Source organism: Lactuca sativa, chromosome 4 (assembly GCF_002870075.4).
Source record: "Lactuca sativa cultivar Salinas chromosome 4, Lsat_Salinas_v11, whole genome shotgun sequence".
Classification (NCBI taxonomy): Eukaryota; Viridiplantae; Streptophyta; class Magnoliopsida; order Asterales; family Asteraceae; genus Lactuca; species Lactuca sativa.
The window spans coordinates 367,361,021-367,382,930 of NC_056626.2; the positions used below are offsets into that span (position 1 = coordinate 367,361,021).

A 21,910-nucleotide genomic window follows, 5' to 3' on the forward strand; every position below is an offset into this window, starting at 1 on the left:
AAAATAAGACCACTTTCAAAAACAAATTTCGTTTTGCAAAGAACAATTTTACAGTATATAAGAATTTAATTTTTTTTTTTTGGATATTTTTGAAATGTATTTTACATTGAATAGTGAAACTTTGTAGCAAGACATTTCTTCTATTTCGAGAAAAAAAAATTGAAAATATTTAATTTGTTTTTTGTTTTTTTTTTTTTTTATGGAAAATCATGAGAAAAATTGCTAGATGGTGATTTTTAGAAATATAAAGAGAGGAATATAGTTTTACAACGGTAAAAGAAAACTAGTGGCTAAATCGAAAATAAATAAAAAAATAAATTACCTGTGAGAGAAGCTATCGCATATCAGTTGTACGTTATATGATCTGAAAGAATTGCAGAGATGAACAGAAAGAAACGAGAGATGTATTGGGGGAAGGTTGAAGTACACCCCAAATCACTATTTTACCAACTGTGTCCTTCTTCCTTCCTCAAACTCTGTCTATTCAGAGAAAAAAAAAAAAAAAAAAAAAAAAAAACCTTACATCCCCCACGAACAAACACTACTATACCTCATGTACTTAACACCGAGTAGAATTCATGAACCCCATCATCGATTAATTATACTGCGAATGCAACTACAAATTTTAAACATCTCGATTCAATTAAAATGCACTACGTACTCTGGTACTACTGTACTTTTCACTTCTGTTTCTAAATTTTAGAAACAATTTTGTTTTTTTTTTTTTTTTTTTTTTTTTTTTACATCAATTAGGTTTTGTAATCATCTTCTTCTTCTTCGTCTTCATGGCTTTAGTTCAACCCATTCGAAACGACCTTTCAATGGAACGTCATTTACAATGTCGTAATTATACCTGAAGAAAGAAGAATCATTACATTTGCTTACTGTTTTACTCGATTTTGAAACGATATGTATAGAATATATAGAATGTGTTAATTGCTTACTTGTCTTTGAAATGTTTATGGAGGTTTTCTTCTGCTTTAGCGAAGAATTCTTCAAGTTCAGCTGCTGGTGGTGTTTTCCGGCGAGAATCGATCACCACCGACGGTTTTGATGTATTTGTTGAGTGTAGTTCGCCGGATTCCGCCTTGAGGTCGCTTGTTTGTGTGCTGTATGAACGATCCATTGAAAGTTAGAGAAATAGAGAGAGAAAGAGATTTCTGTGTGTTTTGTATTTGTTTAGTTTAGAGGATGAATGAAAGTATAATGGATGCCGTTTTAGATCAAGAATATTCCTTTTTTTAAATTTTTTTTGAATTAACTGTGAGGCGAATTTTATGAAGAGAACAAACCTTTCTCTTCTGTTCATTTTGTATGTCATAGTTGTTTCAACTCCAGTTCTCTCCTGTACAAATTTCAAAAGAATTCGAATTCAAAATTATAAGAAATTTTCATGGATAAAGCATATGAGAGAGAGAAATTATAAAAATAAAAATAATAATAGAAAGGACAGTTCAATGTTCATACACACATACCTCCAGATCTGCACTTTTCAATATCTCCGTAACTGATCCGTTACTCGAACAACAAGACGCCGGAATATCACCGGAAAAATCTCTCAATTCCTCCACGGCGGAATCACCGTAATTCTTCAATGTAGTAATCACATCTCCACCGTCACTATCTGTAATTCGCGAAGAAGACAACCTCAATTCTCCATTTCCGACGACCTTCATCCTCTTCGCTGATCCAGAATTATCAACCGCTTCCTCCTCCGCCGTCGCCATAGCTCTTCCTCTAGTCCTTACTCCCGCCGGTGCAACCTCCATTACCGAAATATTCTCACAACCTTGATCACTACACTTCCTTGTATACTTCCCCATTCACATATACACATCCATATCGCTGTATTATATATCCCGATGTCAAATCATGTTGTACGTACCTCAATTGATTAGTTCTTCAATGAAGAATAATATCTTCTTCTGTGATTTTTCTGTTTTGTTCGTTTCAGAGATGAGAGAGAGAGAGAGAGAAAGTGGAGGCGATGATGACGACGACGATGCTAATGGCAGGGATTCCGTTTGAAAGCTTCTTATCAAGAGTGTATGTGGTCCTAGCGTTTCACGCACTCACACACACACATACACACATTCTCTCTCTAACTTTTGTAACGGGGGTATTAACGGCGCCGTTATAACAGATCTACAGACTACAATTATACCTTCCAGCTTGTTGTACGCCGACTTTTCTATTTTCCATTGGTGCCACCGGTTTTACCGGTAATAGCCGGTGAAGGACTAAATTGTAACACGCTTATTGTTCTCATTGATGCAAAGTTTGGTGTGGATTTGGTCTTGAGCATATTTCCCGTGTATGTTTGCATTAAAATTACTAGATTGCCCCTAAGAAAGTGTCATTTTTTCTTCTAAAGGCTTTGATAAAGCAATTTTTTTGGTATTAGTCTATTAAAGTACGGGTCGAATTACAAAATTTTGATTTTATGTTAATTTTTTATAATCAAGACATTAAGTTTTTAAAACACTCGTTCTATATTTTTCAATTTGTTTCAATGTTGTCAATTTTAACTAGGGGTGGGAATTGGTTCGGTTTTTTGGTTTTTCGGTTTCTTCAGTTTGAAAATTTTTGTTGTCCAATTCGAAAACCGAACAAAATCGAATTCAAATTCTCTTGACCAAACCGAAAAACGAATTCTAATTCGGTTTGGTTCTATTTGAAAACCGAGGAAACCAAATATAAACTTAAAAAAATTTCAAACATAAATTATAGAAACATAAAATTGCAAAGAGAAATATCTATAGTTTCATAAAAAATGATCCAAAGAGTAAATGAGTTAAAATGATTTTTATTTTATAATTAATGTTTTTATTTAATATAAAACATAAAATATATTTTTAATTAAATTATTTATTAAATTCGGTTTTTTCGGTTCAGTTTAGATTAAGTCTAATGAGATTGAAACTCGAACCAAAAACCAAATTCACAATTCGGTTTTGTCTCAAACCAAACCGAAAACTAAATGTGAATATGGTTCGGTCTGAAATCGATTTCGATTCGATTTGGTTTTCGGGTTTTTTGGTTACGGACCAAATAATTCTCACCCCTAATTTTAACCCATCAACTTAGTTGCAATTGACGTACATCATCAAATACAAATCAAATGATCTACCTTGAAACAAATTAAAAAAAAATAGTATAAGATCATTAATTTTTGTGAAGTTAGCGTCTTAATTGTAAAGAAATTATCACAATGTCAAAATCGAAAATTTATATAAATTTAGCTTCTTTTATGTAATTAACTTTAAAACATTATAAATTATTTAAAAATAATTTATGGTTTAATCTTTAAGAAGTTTTTATTATAGCATTTTATTAATTAGCGTTATAAGTATTTGATTGGAATAAACTAGTAATAAATGAAAAAATATCTGATTACCGTTGACTTAATGATGTAATTATCTTGTTCTAGTTATACATCAAACCCCTTTTAAAATATAATATTATAATTTAATATCCTTAAGTTACATTAAATACCTTCCATCAAGTTCTAAAAAAATCACTACGACTGTACGACATAATAAAAAGTGTCTCAGTTACTTTTAATATTATATTTTTTTTACTGTCATAATCATAAACTTTGATATTTTATAAAGTTTGTTGTATTATTTCAAATACAGTGTAATGAAACATATTTCATTTTTTGAAATATATATATATATATATATATATATATATATATATATATATATATATATATATATATATATATATATATATATATATATATATATATATATATATATATATATATATATATATATATATACCCTCTCAGTGCAAGGCTGCAAGCAATCCAAATCCAACTTTATATAGTAATTGTTTTGCATGATTTTGTATTTCAAAGGAAGGTCAAAAACTGAAATATACACGTATAAAGGTGTTGTAAAAGGAAGACTTTTGTGTTAAACATGTAAAATAACATGCATATGTAGCATGCATTGTGAACCGCATTTTTCATACATGTGTAGTTTTAAAAAAAGACATTGATTAGTATTAATATATGTTTTGGATGTGGTTTAATGATAAATAATACTAAAACCTTGTAGTGTATATAAATAACCATAAGATGGTAATGTCACTATCAATGGACACATGAACTTATCAAGGACAACAAGAGTATGTAAGATGCGGTATGACCAATTTTTAGTCCACACTTTAACCTCCTCTCAGGGACAACTATGTCAATTTTTAGTTCATCTATGACACCATATAAGAGTTATGAGGATGTAGGAGACATGAACAAGTAGATTGATATGGAAACTAGTGCCGAAAAATATTAGGGTGCAAAGTCATGCTTAGATGTATTTGTGTTTTACCCATTTTTATTGTGTGATGAGTTGTCTTTCCTATAAATAGGAAGTGAGTGACACTCATTTATGTAATGAATACTTTGAAAGCATTAGTTTAGAGAGAGAAATTGCAAGACTCGTTTGTACTCTTTCTATCAATACTAGTTAGAGCTAAACCTAAATATATTTACTTCATGTGTTCTTGATTTTACAAGATAATTCAGTAGATCTTTTCTAATTCCGCACATGCCATCATAATCAACACCACTACAATTGGTATCGGAGCGGGTGTTCTTGATTTGATCAAGAATTTATCCATGGTGACAATCTTGATTTGGTGATTCGTTTTTTAATCTTTGATCTTCGTGTTTTAGAGAGTTTTGAATTCTAGAAATCGAATTCATCTTTGATTCTATTCATAATTCGATTTTCTTCACCAGAATTCAAGTGACTTTTACTTTCTCTCACTAGAAAACTCATTCCATATCACTTTCTCTCTCTAGAAATTTTCAAGTTCTTGTGATCATGATGGATTTGCCGTATGATTCTTGGATTGTGATCGTTGAAGATATCAAATACAAAGTCAATGGAGATCAATTTTATGAGTTATTGTTAAACGATTTGATTTCATGGAATGATAAGGTTTCTTATAGAGGTTTGAAGGATGATCATGGAAACTTGATATTTCAATCACTTTTTGGGATTGAAAGGTTGATGAAAATTGCCTTGTCCATGTTAGTCCTTAGTAGAAATAAAAAAGAAGGAGAAGAAAGAGATTTGTTTAATAAGAAATACATTTGTCTAATTGAAAAACCAAATGATCTTCGTGCTCTTAAGTTTGTTGAAGTTCTTGACAATGAAGTTCAATGTGATGTTCTTGATGTTAAAGAAAAAGGAGTTCAAGTTGATTCTCATGATGACATTTTTTTTGCTCGATTGGAGTGAAAACCGATGATATTTTGTGTTCTTGTGATTTGTTTGAAGGAATGATTCCTTATCGAAAGCCGGTGATCCAAGAAATTCACAAGTATCAAACTCCAAAAGATTTGATTCAAATTCACAAAGTTGAAGTTTTGGAAAGTGGGTTTGTTCATGAAATCAAGTCTTCAAGATGCAAAAAGGTGAGCAAGAAAAAGAAGAAGAAGAAGATTAAATGCAAAAACAAGCATGTTTATTCACAAAAATCGTCAAATGTTGTGAAGTCGAAATCCGTGAAGAAAATTTGGGTTCCAAAGCAACAATTTCCAAAGGTTGCATTGAATTTGAAGTCAAAACCCAAAAGTGTTGGTGGTTCTTATGAAGATGTTCTTGGATCGTTGAAGAACACGGAGAATACGAAGAATGAGTTATACAACACGCATCGTGGGTGGTACAATGTTAAAATTGGAGATTTTCTCGTTCCAACAAAATAACCAAGATCTTCTAAATTGGATTCATTCGTTGAAAATGGAACTCGATTCGTCAAAAAGGTATCACAAATTCTCAAATGGATTCCAAAACGTCCATAATTTTGATTCGTATTTTGTGTTTTTAATTTTTGATCGATTTGCCTCATTGGATCAAATCTATTTCAACCCCATTGTTGATCCAATCATTTTTGTTTAGATCAAAACCAAAATCAAACTCATTTCGTTTAATCTTCGAATGTTACTGTTCTTATAATTCATTGTTGAGCCCAATTCCAATTCATTTGAAATTCACTGTTCATACAAACACATAATTCTTTTTTTTAATATCATCTAATTTCATGATCCGATCAATTTTGAGTCCAAAACTTCAATCAAAATATTGAGCCCAAACAACAAATCTTATTATTCATTACTATTCATCAATCCATAAAATTTTTAGCCCAATCGATCCACTTTCATTGATTGAATCCAGAATGAAAGTTCTTGGAGTTGTATTTGGGAGGTGTTTGGCCTATCTTTTTGAGAGACAAAAAGAACTTTTAGAAAAAGATGAGGGAAAAAATGTTTGGTAAAAGTATTTTAAAAGCAACTTTTGGGATTTTGATATAAGAAAAACTGACTTTTTGAAAAAGTCAGGAATTCCTAGCTTTTTGTGACTTTTCCTAAAAGTCCTTTTGCCCTCTGAAAAGATTAGCCAAACACCCCTTGGTTGAAGCTATCTGGAAGAACGACAAGTCAATGCGAAAGTCAAAGTCAACTTCTTGATAAATTTGGAATCGATTTCGCTTTTGTTTTGATCGTTTGAGAAATCGAACAAGAAAGCGATATTAGAATCAAACTCGATTTCAAAGTTTTGACTGATGGATTATTGGATTCGAACGTCTAGAGGTTGATAATCGATATTCGATGTGTGTTTTGTAGAAGTCAATTGTTGTGCAGTTTGAATCAATTTCACTTCTGGAATCGAAAAGTCAAACATGAGAAAAGGTCAATGATTGATTGTGTTTGTTTGTAGTCAGAATCGAAATCAATTTTTGGAGTCGAGTATCTAATTTCGAAGGTTGTTGATTGTTGATATCAACTGATTTTGGTGAATCGATAGGTTGGAATTGGTATCAATGGTTGATGACGATTTGTATAAATTGATGATTTGTTATTGAATATTTTGAAAGAGAATGATGTATAGTTTGATAACGAACTGGACTTTGAAATTGATGTCGATGACTGATAAAGAGATTTGGGTTGAATGAACAACGAATCATGAAGGGCACTGTGATATCGATGATTGTTGATGTCATCGATTGGTTTGGAGGTCAAACAACCTTCACTGTGGAATTTTGGAGTCGAATTGGTTGAATGGTATCGAGTCCTTGTGTCGATGTCTAAATTGGAGTCGCTGTGGAAGAATTGGATGTCAATTGGTCTTAGTCAAAAGCGAAGGAGTGATACTGAAGACCGAATGTGATGATTTTGTTTCAGTTTTGATTCCTGAAAGTCAATATTGAGTTTGGCGTGTTTTGGAGATTATCAGTCGAATGTATTAATTGATTTTGGGTTAGTCTCAACAAACGAAGGAAGTGTTGCTGAAGTATTCGACTTTGAATGTTGATTGGTTTAGAATCGGAAATCGAGATTTAACCTGGAAGTGACGAACAGGTGAGTGACAAAAATTGTGGATCGAATGGTCAAGAATCGTTGATGTCGAGTCATTGTTGACAAAAAGCGAAGGATTGTAATCGTAATAGCGAAGATTTTGATGTCGATGATTTGGGAACCTTGTAATAGGGAAGTGTCGATTAAGAATCTGAATGATTAAGATGTTACTGTTTACAGTTAAGGATTCGATATGCTTCGCTTTTGATATTTCGTTAATTAAGAGAAAGTTTTGGTTATCGGGTATCACCTAAAGAAGATTTTGAAGTCAATGTTGTGAAGATTTTTGAAAAGCGAAGGTCGAAGGTTTTGTGTTGATTCCTGGAACTAATGAAGAAGAAGATAATGGAAAGTTTCAACATTGGTCCTTAAAGTATCGACAATTTGACAATTTATACACATTTCGAAATTGAGGATAATTTTCGACAGTTTGAAGAATTGTGAAGATTTTTCGAAATTAGCAGCTGAAGTTTCGAAATTTTGGAGAATATATCCAATTTCGAAAATGGAGTTACAAAGCTGAGAAATTGAAAAAATTTCATTTCTAGTCCCTACAGTTGGTGCAAACTTACACTTTATACCCAGTTACGCAAATGAGGGAGTGTTCGCATCTTAAGTTGTTTTTGGCGCAATGGGTCCCTGCAAATTTCAGAAAGTGACAATTTTTACCCGGATTTTGGAAAATCTTGCAACTTTCACCCAAAAAGTCAAAAATTTTCATAAATTGGAAATTTTTTGAGGGTTTTTCGTGATTGTTTTTCCGTGCAAGTTTTTTGGGAGTTTCATTTTTGGTACACATCAAGGGGGGGGGGGGTATTGTGAAGTTCATTCCTCGGGCGCTTCTCACCCTTAATTGGTTTTATAATCATTTTTTGATTGTAAAAAGGGGAGAATGATGGGCATTCGGAGCGAGTTTTTTAAGTATTCATTTGCGGATTTGAAGACCGGTGTTACTTCGAGGGGGAGTTTGGTCTTGATCGCGCGAGCTCATTGGATATTAAAGTCGGACATCCAGTTCTAACTTTGAGGGGGAGAATGTTAGGGTGAAAAGTTACGCTTGGATGTATTTGTGCTTTACCCACTTGTATTGTGTGATGAGTTGTCTTTCCTATAAATAGGAAGTGAGTGACACTCATTTATGTAATGAACACTTTGAGAGCATTAGTTTAGAGAGAGAAATTGCAAGACCCATTTGTACTCTTTCTATAAATACTAATGAGAGGCTGATAACTAAACCTATATTTATTTACTTCATGTGTTCTTGATTTTACATGATGATTCACTAGATATTTTCTAATTCCGTACATGTAATCATAATTAACACCACTACAGACACATCCTCAATCGTCCTCTTCCTCTCTATCTTGGTGTACAATATATAAGCCATAAAACTCGAACAACCCTGCTAAAGATATCTCCTAGCTCTAGCAGCTGAACAAAGAGTCGAAACACGTGGAGCACCCTCACCCCGAATAACTAGTTCTCCCGCACTTGGGTATTGAACCCATACTAACTAGTGCCCGTAATCAATCATCGCCTCATTAGCGCTCAACCAGTCCATCCCCACAATGACCTTGCTCTCGTGCAAAGGTATATGAACCAAATCGATCAAATATTTCTCTTGAAACAACTCAAGAGTACAACCCCGATGAACTCTTGATACACTCACTAAACGATAATCCAGCTCCCCATGAGCATCATTAAACCTCTTGCTGAGTGTAATAGATACAAATGATTGGGTAGCTCCCGAACAAAAAAGAACCAGAACAAGCAATCTGTTCACTAAGAACGTCACTAAACATTACTGTTGGATTAGTGTCTAAGTCTATAACTATTTTGGTATATACTTGACCCGATTATGAGCATGGTCCTTTTGGGTTGCCTTTACCATAGCAATATGTAGGATGAATTAAAGAGAGAAAGGTTTAAATATGATTTATTAATATATTATGAGAATAATATATTAAAAGAGAAATCATATTGTTTAATTAATATTAGTCAAGAGTTAATTGATAATTAATTTTATGGCTAAAAGAGATTAATTAAATATAGGGGACTGGACTGCAATTATTGGATAATTGAGTTGTTGGGCTAAGAAATGCTAAAGGAACAAGGGGTGAACGGAATTATGATAGGAACCCATCATATTTTCGTCCATGGCCTTATCCCAGAAGGTTCCATGGGCTGCTTAGAGTTTAAGCTGTCCGTTAGGGTTTTGACTGAAACCCTAGCAGCCCACACAAGTATATAAAGAACTCCTTAGGGCCCAAAAACGTTGGTAACTGAATCCTTAGGGTTTCTAGACGTTTTTAGGGTGCCTCCTCACTTCTCCTTCTTCATCTAGTTGCTTAGTGGTGTTTGTGACTCCATTAGAGGTGCAACACTTGAGGCACTAAGCTTTCTGAAGCCAATCAAAGCAAGGAATTGGTTGTTATTGCTGTATAACAATCAAAGGTAATTCTCTAAAACCTAATTTAGTTTATTATATGTTAGATCTAGGGTTTATAGCTTTGGATATTCAATTGCATGTTCATTAGACAAATTAGATCTAAAAGCTATTAGGGTTTGCATGTACACCATAAGATTGATGTTTTGCTTAAAACCCATCAGTGGTGTCACACCCCAAAACCTAGAATGGCAGAATATGTTCTGGGGTGGAGGACGTCATGTACAGTATCATAACAATGCATAATAGTAAAAACAAGCAACAACATCCACTTCATTAATATAGTAATTGTAATACAAGCGTGTCTGTACAGTTTGTAGACACCAAAAAATATAATAAAAAATAAAGAGGAGTCTTGTATGCTCTCCGTCTTCTCAAAAGCTGCATCTGTACCTGTCTATTGCCGACCTGAGAATACAAGTTATTTTGAAAACGAGTATCAGCATAAAGCTGGTGAGTTCATAAGGATTTAGTGTCATTGCTTGTAAAAAAGTGTTTACAACCGTGTAACATGAATGTTGTTATCAAGTTTGAAAATAGTGTGAATCTCTAGAAAATCCTATATTTTCTAATAAATGTAGTCTTTTGCCAAGACTTGGTTACTTGTAGGTTTGATCCTTTGAATATGTAAAAGTTTTCCCCACATTGACTCTTAATTATTATAAAAATATAGTTTGGACTTCGCTTGAATAAAGTAAATGGGAAAATAATGTATTATTCCAGCAGTGTTACTGCCGACTGGATGGTAATTAACCGCAGAGTCTAGGTAGCGATATGTATTTAATACACCTCGGGGAGTCTACTTTACCTTTAATTCATAATTTGTTGTTTTAGGGTTCCGAATGTGAATCTGTATGTAACCAGGCGGATAGGCGATTGAATGTATCATGACCCTCCAGGTCATACGTAGTGTGGTAGCATGTTATCATCCCTGGTCCTAGTCGGCTCGGACTGTAGCTAGCAGTCGGGATGTGTGAGTGTCCGCCCTGTATAGATCTATACACATAGAGTCCGCTCTCCCTCCTGGAGACTAAGGTTACACGGCTAAGGTGCAGTAAAGTTCCATGTAGAGGAATAGTGTATCACATTTTGTTTTAGTATGTTCTCTTATATTAGTGTATAGTGCACTTATCGGTATAATGTATTTAATGTTCTTTTGTATTAGTGTATAGTGTGCTTCTCGGTATAATGTATTTAGTGTTCTTTTGTATGGTATATATTATTCTTCTTGTATAGTACTTAACATGTAGAGACTCATAATAGTACTACCTGTGGTAAGTATCATAGTAATGGTAGTAAGGAGTGGTAAACCTTAACTATACCTATTATAGTTAACTGGCATGTTGCAGTCGTTCTTGGATACTCAAAAGTATTGAGCTGAGTGAGAATATTCATATCCAACACAAATACATACAATATATAATTAAGAATTCAACGACAGTCGGACAGATAACAATATACCCTAAGACCCTAATCAAACAAGAACAGGAAATAAGGCGAGCTATCAGTCCTAAGTCCTTCAAGTCCTACTTATATAAATATATTGGTGTGGATATATTTTAGAAACATAAGAAGTTAAAAAGAGTTTGAAAATAGTTTTTATAACAAATTAACATGAAAATGAGTTTGATAAACATTGAAAGCAGTTTTGATGGCAAAACGGTTAAAAGTATAGAAATCCTTTTTTTATTGTAAGTTACAAATCACATGTGATTGATACTATAAATTGTTGGATTCAACTTGTATCCCCCCATAAAGCATTTAAAAACATTTGAAAGGTTAATTAAAGGGTATGAACTCACCTGCAGCGAGTGGAGTGGATGGAATGCCGGGTAGGATTCTAGGTGTCAAGTGAGGACTTGAACATGCCCATGGATCCTATGTAACATATAGGGGTACATGATGGTGTCTAATTAGTCATTTAATCACCAATTTAGTAAGTAAATGCCCTTTAGTGCATGGAAACACTTTTCTACAAGTGCAAGGAGTGCTAAGGGTTGCTTCTAAAGAGTGTATGGCTTCACTATGGAGTTTACACTTCAAGTGACCACCCTAACATGAGTTTTAAGGTTGAGAGACCACTTCCCCCATGATTTTACGGATGTAAATTCATGGGAATATTGGGTTTGTGTGTGTAAAGGTCCCTTTTATCATTAGGAAGGGTTCTAAGGTCAAAACAAAGGTCTTGAGAAGCGATTAGGGTTCAAAAGGGTACTCCCTTGGAGTTTTCGGTCCTTGGACCACTCCTTGGGAGTTTACGGTCGTAAACACTAGGGTTTACGACCGTAAACCCTTGGGCACAACATTTCCTTTGTATTTTGTGGTTCTAGGCTCATTCGTATAGGTTTCTAGTCCATTAAACATGCTAAGGAAGGAGTTAGGGACACCAAAACACCCTTTATGGTGTTTACGGTTTTGGTGTTTACGGTTCAAGAATGTTCATGGATCGTAAACTCATGTTTACTCCCCTAAAGGCACGATTTTGGGCTTCTAGTTTCATGCATGCAAGTTTCTAAGTCAAAGATGAGCATTAGAAGGGTTTTGGAGGGATTTTGGGGCTTCAAAACCCCTTTAGGGGAGTTCACGGTTTTGGGAGATGTTCCCCAATTGTAAACTCAAGTTTTTAAGGTATTTGGATGATTAAATCCTGAATTTGCACGGATACAAAGCTAAACAACAAGCTAGGAAGGATTACTTACGGTTTTGGAGCTTGAATGAGGTGTTTCTTGGCCAAACCCACTTGTAGAGAGAGAGAGAGAGAGAGAGAGAGAGAGAGAGAGAGTAGAGAGAGAAAGCTTATAGGAGTGAGAAAAGGTTCAAATGAAAGCCACTCAACCCTTATATAGGGCTTGAGTTCGCGGACAGGTGGGGGTCCACCCCATACCGACGTTAAACGGAGTTTAAAATTTTTACCCGATTAAATGGTCGTAACCCGGCTTAGTCGTAAACTAAATTTTTTCCCAAATAATTTTGAGGGTATTACACGTGCTTTTATTTATTTCATTTCGACACTAATAAAATAAAATAAAACATTAATTGATTTGTCTAACCCAAATGTTAACGGAAATTTCAATAATAATAATAAACAAAATATTCTATTAACGGAAATGGGTTACAACGACGGAATAAATTTCAGGTTGTCACATCATCCCCCCGTTAGAGGAAATTTCATTCCGAAATTTAGAGTTCAAGCAACTAAGTTATTACAAAACTACTAAGCAAAGAGATGAGGATGTTTAAGTTTCATTTGATCCTCGCGCTCCCAAGTGAACTCCGGTCCTCGCTTGGCGTTCCGGCGAACCTTCACAATTGGGATGCGGCTTTGTTTCGTTCGTTTGACCTCTCGGTCCATAATCTCCACAGGTTTTTCCACATAGTTGAGGTTCTCGTCGATATCGATCTCATCTAGTGGAACTATGAGAGTCTCGTCGGATAGGCACTTTTTCAAGTTTGAGACGTGGAAGGTAGGGTGTATGTTACTGAGTTCGCGGGGTCGATTAAGTTTGTAAGCTACGGGGCCGATTCTAGCGAGAATCTCAAAAGGCCCTATGTACCTTGGATTCAGCTTTCCACGCTTTCCAAAGCGTATCGTGCCCTTCCAGGGTTAGACTTTCAAAAGAACTCAGTCTCCCACCTGGAACTCCAAGGGTTTTCTTCGTTTGTCTGTGTAGCTTTTCTGTCGATCCCTAGCGACTTTTAATCGTTCACGTATCTGTACAATCTTCTCGGTCGTTTCTCGAATGATCTCCATGTTGGAAGTGTGTCCAAGATCATTAACTAGTAATAGCAGGGTCCTCTTGGGTTGCCCTCAAGACTCAAGATTGAGTAGAATATATAATAGGAGTAATTAGTTTATTAGTTATTATGGTTTAATAATTAATTAGAAACTAATTGGAAAACAATTTGGGAATTAATTAACAGTTTAATTAATAGAAGGGTTGAATGTGAGTTAATCAATAGTTGATTGATCAGAGAACATTCCAGAACCCTAGAAGGAAGGGGGTTGGACGAAATTCCCTTTGGATAAAGGGAATTTCGTTACTAGCATATCCCATCCCACATGGGTGGAAGGATAAAACCCTAGGGGGTATCAAAGGCTATAAATAGGGCCTTAGGGATTCATTCCTCCTTGCTCATTTTTGGCTTGAGTATTCGCCACCTTCTTTCTCCCTCATTGTGGAAGAACTTTTCATGAGTTCATCCCTCCTAGTTTATATTTGTTTCTACTCTTTTGAGTTCATTGGGTGTGAGCCAAGATAGAGATTCTAGTTTGGATCCTCATCATCCAAACAAGGTGGCACGCACAAGGAGTCCAACTCGAAGATCATTGGCTGCTAAAGAGGTTAGTATTCTTCTTGTATTTTCGGTTTTCCTAGGGTAGAAGTAATAGTATGAAGCTATAGATCCATAGGGTGCATGTACACTTAGGTAAATTGTTTTATTGTTTCGATTATTCTGCTGCCTAGTTATATAGTGTATTTGATGCATATGTTTCCCAACAGTGGTATCAGAGCCATTGGTTCATGGTTACTATCACCCTACCTCCATGTTTTCTGAATATATTTCTTTGGAACTGAATGATGAAAGTTTAATTGAAAAATTCGTAATTTGATGAAAACCCTAAATTCACGACGTGAAAAGAGTAGTTCACGACGTGAACATTGGCAGATCAGAACTATCAGTTTTGATCTTGCTTATTTTTCAAATTAAGACTTTATCTTGCATGGATAATTACCTAATTAGATTAGATCTAAAAAATTCGAAATGTATGAAACCCTAATCACAGCTCACGACGTGAGCTCAGCAGATTCAGGATTTTTGTTTTTTTTATTCCATTTTAAATTTGAAGTTTTGTTTAATATGGATAAATGTCAAATTTCAATTGTGTAAATCTAAAAATAGATAAATATTATTTAAATGGTGATTTTAAATATTTTAATATTGTTTATAATATAGTTTTATGAATTTGAATATTAATCCCTCATGTTTTATTAATTGTTATATTGCATCCTTGTAATTAATTTGAATTAATAATAGACAACTAGATTTACAGAGTTTTAAATTTGGCCCTTATATATGTAAGATACATATATTGTATGTATAAGAAAATCACAATATGCGTCATCGCGTATTTTAAATATTGACATTGTCGGTCTTACCTCGACTAGGCTCACCCGTTCTAATGTAGGGGTTTAAGGAGGTCTCTATGATTCCTAATGAGGTTGGTTTTTAATATGCTTCGAGCTTACCACCCTCACCGCCCCATTGCATTTTGTGAATGGAGTTACCGAAAGGGTTTGATAGTGATAATGGTCAATCTAGAAGTATTTTAAATACAAGTATACAACAAAATCCCATTTTATTTAAATAAAGTGAATCTTATGTTGTCCGTAAAAATTGCACATTCTCTTTATAACTTGTTGATGGAGCTCGTATGGTTAACCGACATGTCAATTAGAGAGTATAAGTAGAGAATGATGTGAGACTTGCGAATCTCAAGCGTAACTTGAGCCGGGGACCACACAATTTTGTATGGGTGATTCGCCATCTATTCAATGATCCGTGGCATCCCCGTCATTGAATTTAAGATGAACATAATCCGAGATGAACATGCCATTTATAGTTAATGAATCTCAAAGATCTAGGAATTTCATGGTGATTGAAATTAACAAAGAGCTTTGTCTACCTAAATAACTTTATGGTGTGTTTACGGCATCCCTTTACGCATCATGAAGCCAAACATGGATCCTAGCCTTAATCCAACAATTCATTTAGGGTAATTATTAATTAAGGACTTATATCAAACTAATTGGAGTCTTATCTTTTGTAGATGTCGAACCAAGCAAACAACAACAACAACGATTTGCCTCTTCCTCCTCCTCCTCCTCCAACTCAAAACTTAAGCTTCTCTCTAATGCCGGTTCTTAATAGGGAGAAACTCAAGGAAGATGGATCCAACTATCTTGATTGGATTAGAACCCTGAGGATCACGTTAAGATATGAGAACAAGGAGTATGTTCTCGACGAAGATGTCCCCGTGCTTGGAGAAAACCCTACCCCAGAAGAAGTTATTGCCTACAACAAGCATTACGATGAGTCGACCAAAGTGGCTTGCCTTATGTTAGCGACCATGGGTTCTGGTCTCCAAAAGAACTTTGAGACATGGGGTGCTTTTGACATCAACCAACAGCTCGAGGAAATGTTTCAATAGCAAGCAAGTCAAGAACGATTCGAGATCGTTAAATCCCTCATGGCATGTAAGCTACAAGAGGGAGCTTCTGTGTGTGCGTACGTCTAAAAGATGAAGACGTACATAGACAGACTTGGGAATCTAGGTGTCGAGCTGCCTAAGGAGTTGTCCATTGACATGGTCTTGAACTCGCTTACTAGTTCGTATTCTCAGTTCATCATGAACTTCAATATGAATGGCCTCGAAAAGACCTTAATGGAGTTACATGGCATGCTCAAAACTACTAAAGCGAGCATGAAGAAGCCCAACAACTCTAACTCTACTGCTCCCGTGCTGGCTGTTGACCGTGGTTCTTCCAAAAGGAAAAGGGCGCCTCAACCCAAAGAAAAGGGTAAGGGTAAGGTCGGAAAGTCTGGTCCTCCTCCTAAGAAAAGGGCCCAAGCTGAAATAGCTCCTTCTTCAGATCCAAGTGAGGCCATTTGTTTTTACTGCCAGGAAAAGGGACACTGGAAGCGTAGTTGCCCTAAGTACCTCGAGGACCTTAAGAAGGGCAAAGTCAAGGTGGCTAGCACCTCAGGTATGTTCATGATAGAACTCCATAGAACATTTACTTCTAACTCTTGGATTCTTGATACAGGATGTGGTACTCACATTTGCTTTGATCTGCAGGGACTAAGACAAAGTAGGAAATTGAATCATGGTGTGCTCAACCTAATCATGGGAAACAGGCACAAGTCAGTTGTTACAAGGATTGGGAACTATGAGCTAATGCTTAGTGGTGGTGTTTATCTTAGTTTATTAAATTGTTGCTACTCGCCTGATATGGCACGAAACATTATTTCTTTTCATGCACTTTATAAGGATGGTTGTCGATTTTCTTTTGATAATGATAATGGTGACATTTTGGTTTATAAGAATGGTTGTTTTATTTTCAAAGCTAGTCCTTGTAAAGGTGTGTATGAAAGTATTGTTTGCGATGGTGATGGTGATAAGCTAATTATGAATGTTGGTTCATCTAATAGTGAATTAGATAAATTGTGTTTGTGGCATTGTTGACTTGGCCATATAAACAAGAAACGCATTGCCAAGCTCCAATCTGATGGAATCTTGGAATCATTTGACCTCAAGTCGGATGATGTATGCGAATCTTGCTTACTTGGCAAGATGACAAAGGCGCCATTCACAGGCCACTGTGAAAGAGTCAAGGATTTTTTTGACCTCATCCACACAGATGTTTGTGGACCCTTCAAATCCGCCACAAGACATGGAGAAAGATACTTCGTGATTTTTATCGACGATTTTAGTAGATATGGATATATCTATCTAATCAAGCATAAGTCGGAAACCTTTGAGGTGTTCAAGGAGTTTCAAAACGAAGTAGAAAACCAATTGGGCAGAAAGATCAATATGCTACGATCCGATAGGGGTGGAGAATATCTAAGTCTTGAATTCTACGAGCATCTTACGAATTGTGGTATAGTTTCACAATTGTCTCCTCCTAGAACACCACAGTTGAATGGTGTAGCTGAAAGGAGAAATCAAACATTGTTAGACATGGTTTGATCTATGATTAGTCGAGCTGCACTTCCGATATATTTTTGGAGGTATGCCTTAGAGACAGCTGCTCATATCCTAAACCTCGTACCTACTAAGAAGGTTGCTAAAACACCCTCTGAAATGTGGAGTGGGACACGTCCTTCTCTAGCACATGTAAAGGTTTGGGGATGCGAAGCTTTTGTTCGTCGCGAGGCGAATGAAAAACTTGAACCCCGATCGGAGAAGTGTTACTTCATTGGCTATCCGTAAAAATCGTTTGGATACTTGTTCTACAAGCCTTCGGAAAACAAGGTGTTTGTTGCTCGAAGGGGATTCTTCCTTGAGAGGGATCTTATTTCAAAAGAGGACAGTGGGAGCCGCATAGATCTTGAAGAGCTTCGAGAATTGAATGAAGAAGAACCTTTAGTAGATACTAGCACTCAACTTGAGATGCAGCAGCCCGTTGAGGAAACTCAAACCGGGGTTGAGCAACCTGTTGATCAAAATGGTATATCTCCACCTCCCCTTCGCAGATCCAATAGAGTTCGTCTTCCTCCTGAATTCTATGGTTTCCATGTGAGTACAGAAGGAGACGTATTGATTAGTGATCGTACACTGGTTGATATGGATGAGCCATCCAACTATAAGGAAGAGATGGCAGACACTGAAGTTGCTAAGTGGAAGGAAAGCATGGAGAGCGAGATTCAGTCTATGCATGACAACCAAGTTTGGAATTTGGTTGATCCTGCGCCTGGCACTAAAATTGTTGGGTGCAAATGGATCTTCAAGAAGAAGACAGGCATGGATGGGAATGTGCACACATTCAAGGCTATGTTGGTTGCAAAGGGTTACACCCAGACTCAAGGAATTGATTATGAGGAAACCTTTTCACCAGTAGCCAACATCAAGTCTATTAGGATATTACTTGCCATAGCAGCCTTTCATGATTCTGAAGTATGCCAAATGGATGTGAAGACCGCTTTCCTTAATAGAAAACTCACAGGGGAAGTGTATATGGCACAACCTGAAGGTTTCATAGATCCAAAATATCCAAATAGAGTGTGTAAGCTTGAAAGGTCAATATATGGACTGAAACAAGCATCTCGCAGCTGGAACCTTTGCTTTCATGAAAAGATCAAGGAGTTTGGATTTTCAAGAAGTGAAGGGGAGTCCTGCGTATATATCAAAGCTAGTGGGAGTAATGTAGTCTTGCTAGTGTTGTATGTGGATGATATACTCCTTATAGGAAACGATATCCCGACGTTGCAAGGTGTTAAGACGTGGCTTGGAAGTTGTTTCGCTATGAAGGATCTAGGAGAGGCTGCATACATACTTGGTATAAGAATCTATAGAGATAGATCAAAGCGTCTAATAGGGCTAAGCCAAAGTACATACTTGGATAAGATATTGAAGAAATTCAAGATGCAGGACTCCAAGAAAGGGTATCTACCTATGCAACATGGCACAAAGTTGAGTAAAACTCAATGTCCTGGGTCTAGTGATGAACAGGAAAGAATGAGTCGAGTCCCATATGTTTCTACTATAAGATCGATCATGTATGCCATGACGTGTACTCGTCCTGACGTCTCATTTGCTCTGAGTATGGTGAGTCGTTTTCAGGACAACCCAGGAGAAAGTCATTGGAAGACAGTAAAGAACATTCTGAAATACCTAAGAAGAACAAAGGATATGTTCTTGGCATATAGGGGTAAGGATGAGTTGAGAGTTACATGTTATACAAATGCAAGTTTCCAAACTGATAGGGACAACTCATGTTCGCAGTCGGGATGGGTATTCTTGCTTAATGGAGGAGCGGTCACTTGGAAGAGTTCCAAGCAGTCGACAGTGGCAGACTCTACGTGCGAGTCAGAGTATATAGCAGCTAGTGAAGCTGCAAAAGAAGCTACATGGTTGAAGAATTTCATTGATGATCTTGGTGTCGTTCCGAGCATCAAGGATCCCTTGGAAATCTTTTGTGACAATGAGGGTGCAGTCGCGTTGACTAAAGAACCCAAAGACCATGGTAACTCAAGACATATACTTAGAAAGTTCCACTATGTAAGACATCGAGTCAAGGATGGAGATATTGTTGTGACCAGAGTATCGTCAGAAGAGAATCCAACCGATCCGTTCACTAAACCACTATCAAGGATCAAGCGTGATAGTCATACGAGATCTATAGGCATTAGATTTGCTGAAAATATGGAATAGTTGTTTAGTTGTTTAGTTTGATAATCCTTGAAACATTGAGCAATATGAATTTGTAATATAAGTGATGTTTGTTTTGTAGAGACTTACTAAAATGCTGGATTGCTATCATTTTTGTTTATTTATTACTGTGTTTCACTTTTGAATGTTTAGAACCACTTCCTGAGTACTAAGTACTCAAACCTCCACAGTCGGTCATACTCTTGGAAGTAAGTAGTGATTCAAGACTGTCATGAGTGTTGGTGGATTGACCATTTTGATTGGCATAACATAGTGATTGTGTCAACACTCGTGAGTGCATAATGGAGATTTAAGCATTAGAACAACCCACACTTAGAGATTACTTCATGGATTTAGTCACAAGTAATTCTAAGATGATAATATCTTCTGTTCTTGAAACCGAGATACATGTGGGGTTTGCTCTAGGATTCTGTTATGCATTGGTGTACTTGAAGGCTATTTGTAACTGGTGGCTATAATGGGTACATTCATGTGTGATATGATGAAATAGACAAGGACTATGTAGTCAAAGTTTATTCGTCCCTTCTGCCTTGATGGGAGAAGCGATATCTATGGGCCCCTCGATGATTTGGTGCTGACATCTTAAAACCTGGCCGGGTACTGACTAGAATTGATGTGTTCGATTTAGTAGTCAGATGTAGTCGTCACAAATCTACATCGGGAAACATAATTTTGAATTCTGGGATTGACCATTATACATGTCTCGAATTCATACAGATATCACTTGGATGAAGGAGTAGTTGATCACTTATCTGAGGGCTGATACTGATTAGATCAGAGTTCGGCAGATGTATTGGATGGCATTCTCTCTGTTGATTATTTGAGAAATATAGAACCATGCATATCTAGTTGATGACTTGTCCAAGTGGGAGACTGTTGGAAATGTGTCCAAGATCATTAACTAGTTGGTGATATTTCTAATAATAGCAGGGTCGTCTTGGGTTGCCCTCAAGACTCAAGATTGAGTAGAATATATAATAGAGTAATTAGTTTATTAGTTATTATGGTTTAATAATTAATTAGAAACTAATTGGAAAACAATTTGGGAATTAATTAACAATTTAATTAATAGAAGGGTTGAATGTGAGTTAATCAATAGTTGATTGATCAGAGAACATTCCAGAACCCTAGAAGGAAGGGGATTGGATGAAAATTCCCTTTGGATAAAGGGAATTTCGTTCCTAGCATATCCCATCCCATATGGGTGGAAGGATAAAACCCTAGGAGGTATCAAAGGCTATAAATAGGGCCTTAGGGATTCATTCCTCCTTACTCTTTTTTGGCTTGAGTATTCGCCACCTTCTTTCTCCCTCATTGTGGAAGAACTTTTCGTGAGTTCATCACTCCTAGTTTATATTTGTTTCTACTCTTTTGAGTTCATTGGGTGTGAGCCAAGAGAGGGATTCTAGTTTGGATCCTCATCATCCAAACAAGGTGGCACGCACAAGGAGTCAAGCTCGAAGATCATTGGTTGCTAAAGAGGTTAGTATTCTTCTTGTATTTTCGGTTTTCCTAGGGTAGAAGTAATAGTATGAAGCCATAGATCCATAGGGTGCATGTACACTTAGGTAAATCGTTTTGTTGTTTCGATTATTCCGCTGCCTAGTTATAGAGTGTATTTGATGCATATGTTTCCTAAACCTCCGGACCCGTGAGAGCGCTGTCAGGAACTCGTCCTTTAGATAACTGAGTGTCACCCACCTCAGCCCAGCACAGAGGGGATCTGCACTTTCGGCCGTAGAGGGCTTCCAATGGGGCCGCTTTGATGCTCGTGTGATAGCTGTTGTTGTAGGAAAACTCGACAAGGGGTAAGTGGGTATGCCATGCCTTACCAAAGTCGATCACACAGGCTCGCAACATATCTTACAGGGTTTGGATAGTCCTCTCACTTTGTCCGTCGGTTTGCGGAAGGTAGGCTGTACTCATGTCTAGCCTCGTCCCTAGGGCGTTTTGCAGTGATTGCCAAAATCTTGAAGTAAACCTACTATCTCTATCGGAGATAATAGATATGGGGACACCATGTAGTCGTACGATTTCCTTAATGTATGTTCTTGTGAGTTTCTCCATCTTGTCTGTTTATTTGATGGTCAGGAAGTGTGCGGACTTGGTCAATCTGTCGACGATGACCCATATGGTA

The 21,910-nt window shown here is 36.3% G+C and overlaps 1 protein-coding gene across 1 annotated transcript; it reads right to left on the reverse strand.

Annotated features, from left to right (window-relative positions):
- Nucleotides 1-572: 572 nt before the first annotated feature.
- On the reverse strand, nucleotides 573-2,024 carry LOC111916481 (cyclin-dependent kinase inhibitor 7). The gene is made up of 4 exons (XM_023912149.3): nucleotides 1,476-2,024; nucleotides 1,293-1,345; nucleotides 945-1,109; nucleotides 573-853 (listed from the first exon to the last, which is right to left on the reverse strand). Exons 1-4 carry the CDS (start codon nucleotides 1,821-1,823, stop codon nucleotides 784-786), a joined length of 636 nt encoding a protein of 211 aa, XP_023767917.1. The 5' UTR covers nucleotides 1,824-2,024; the 3' UTR covers nucleotides 573-783.
- Nucleotides 2,025-21,910: the final 19,886 nt, after the last annotated feature.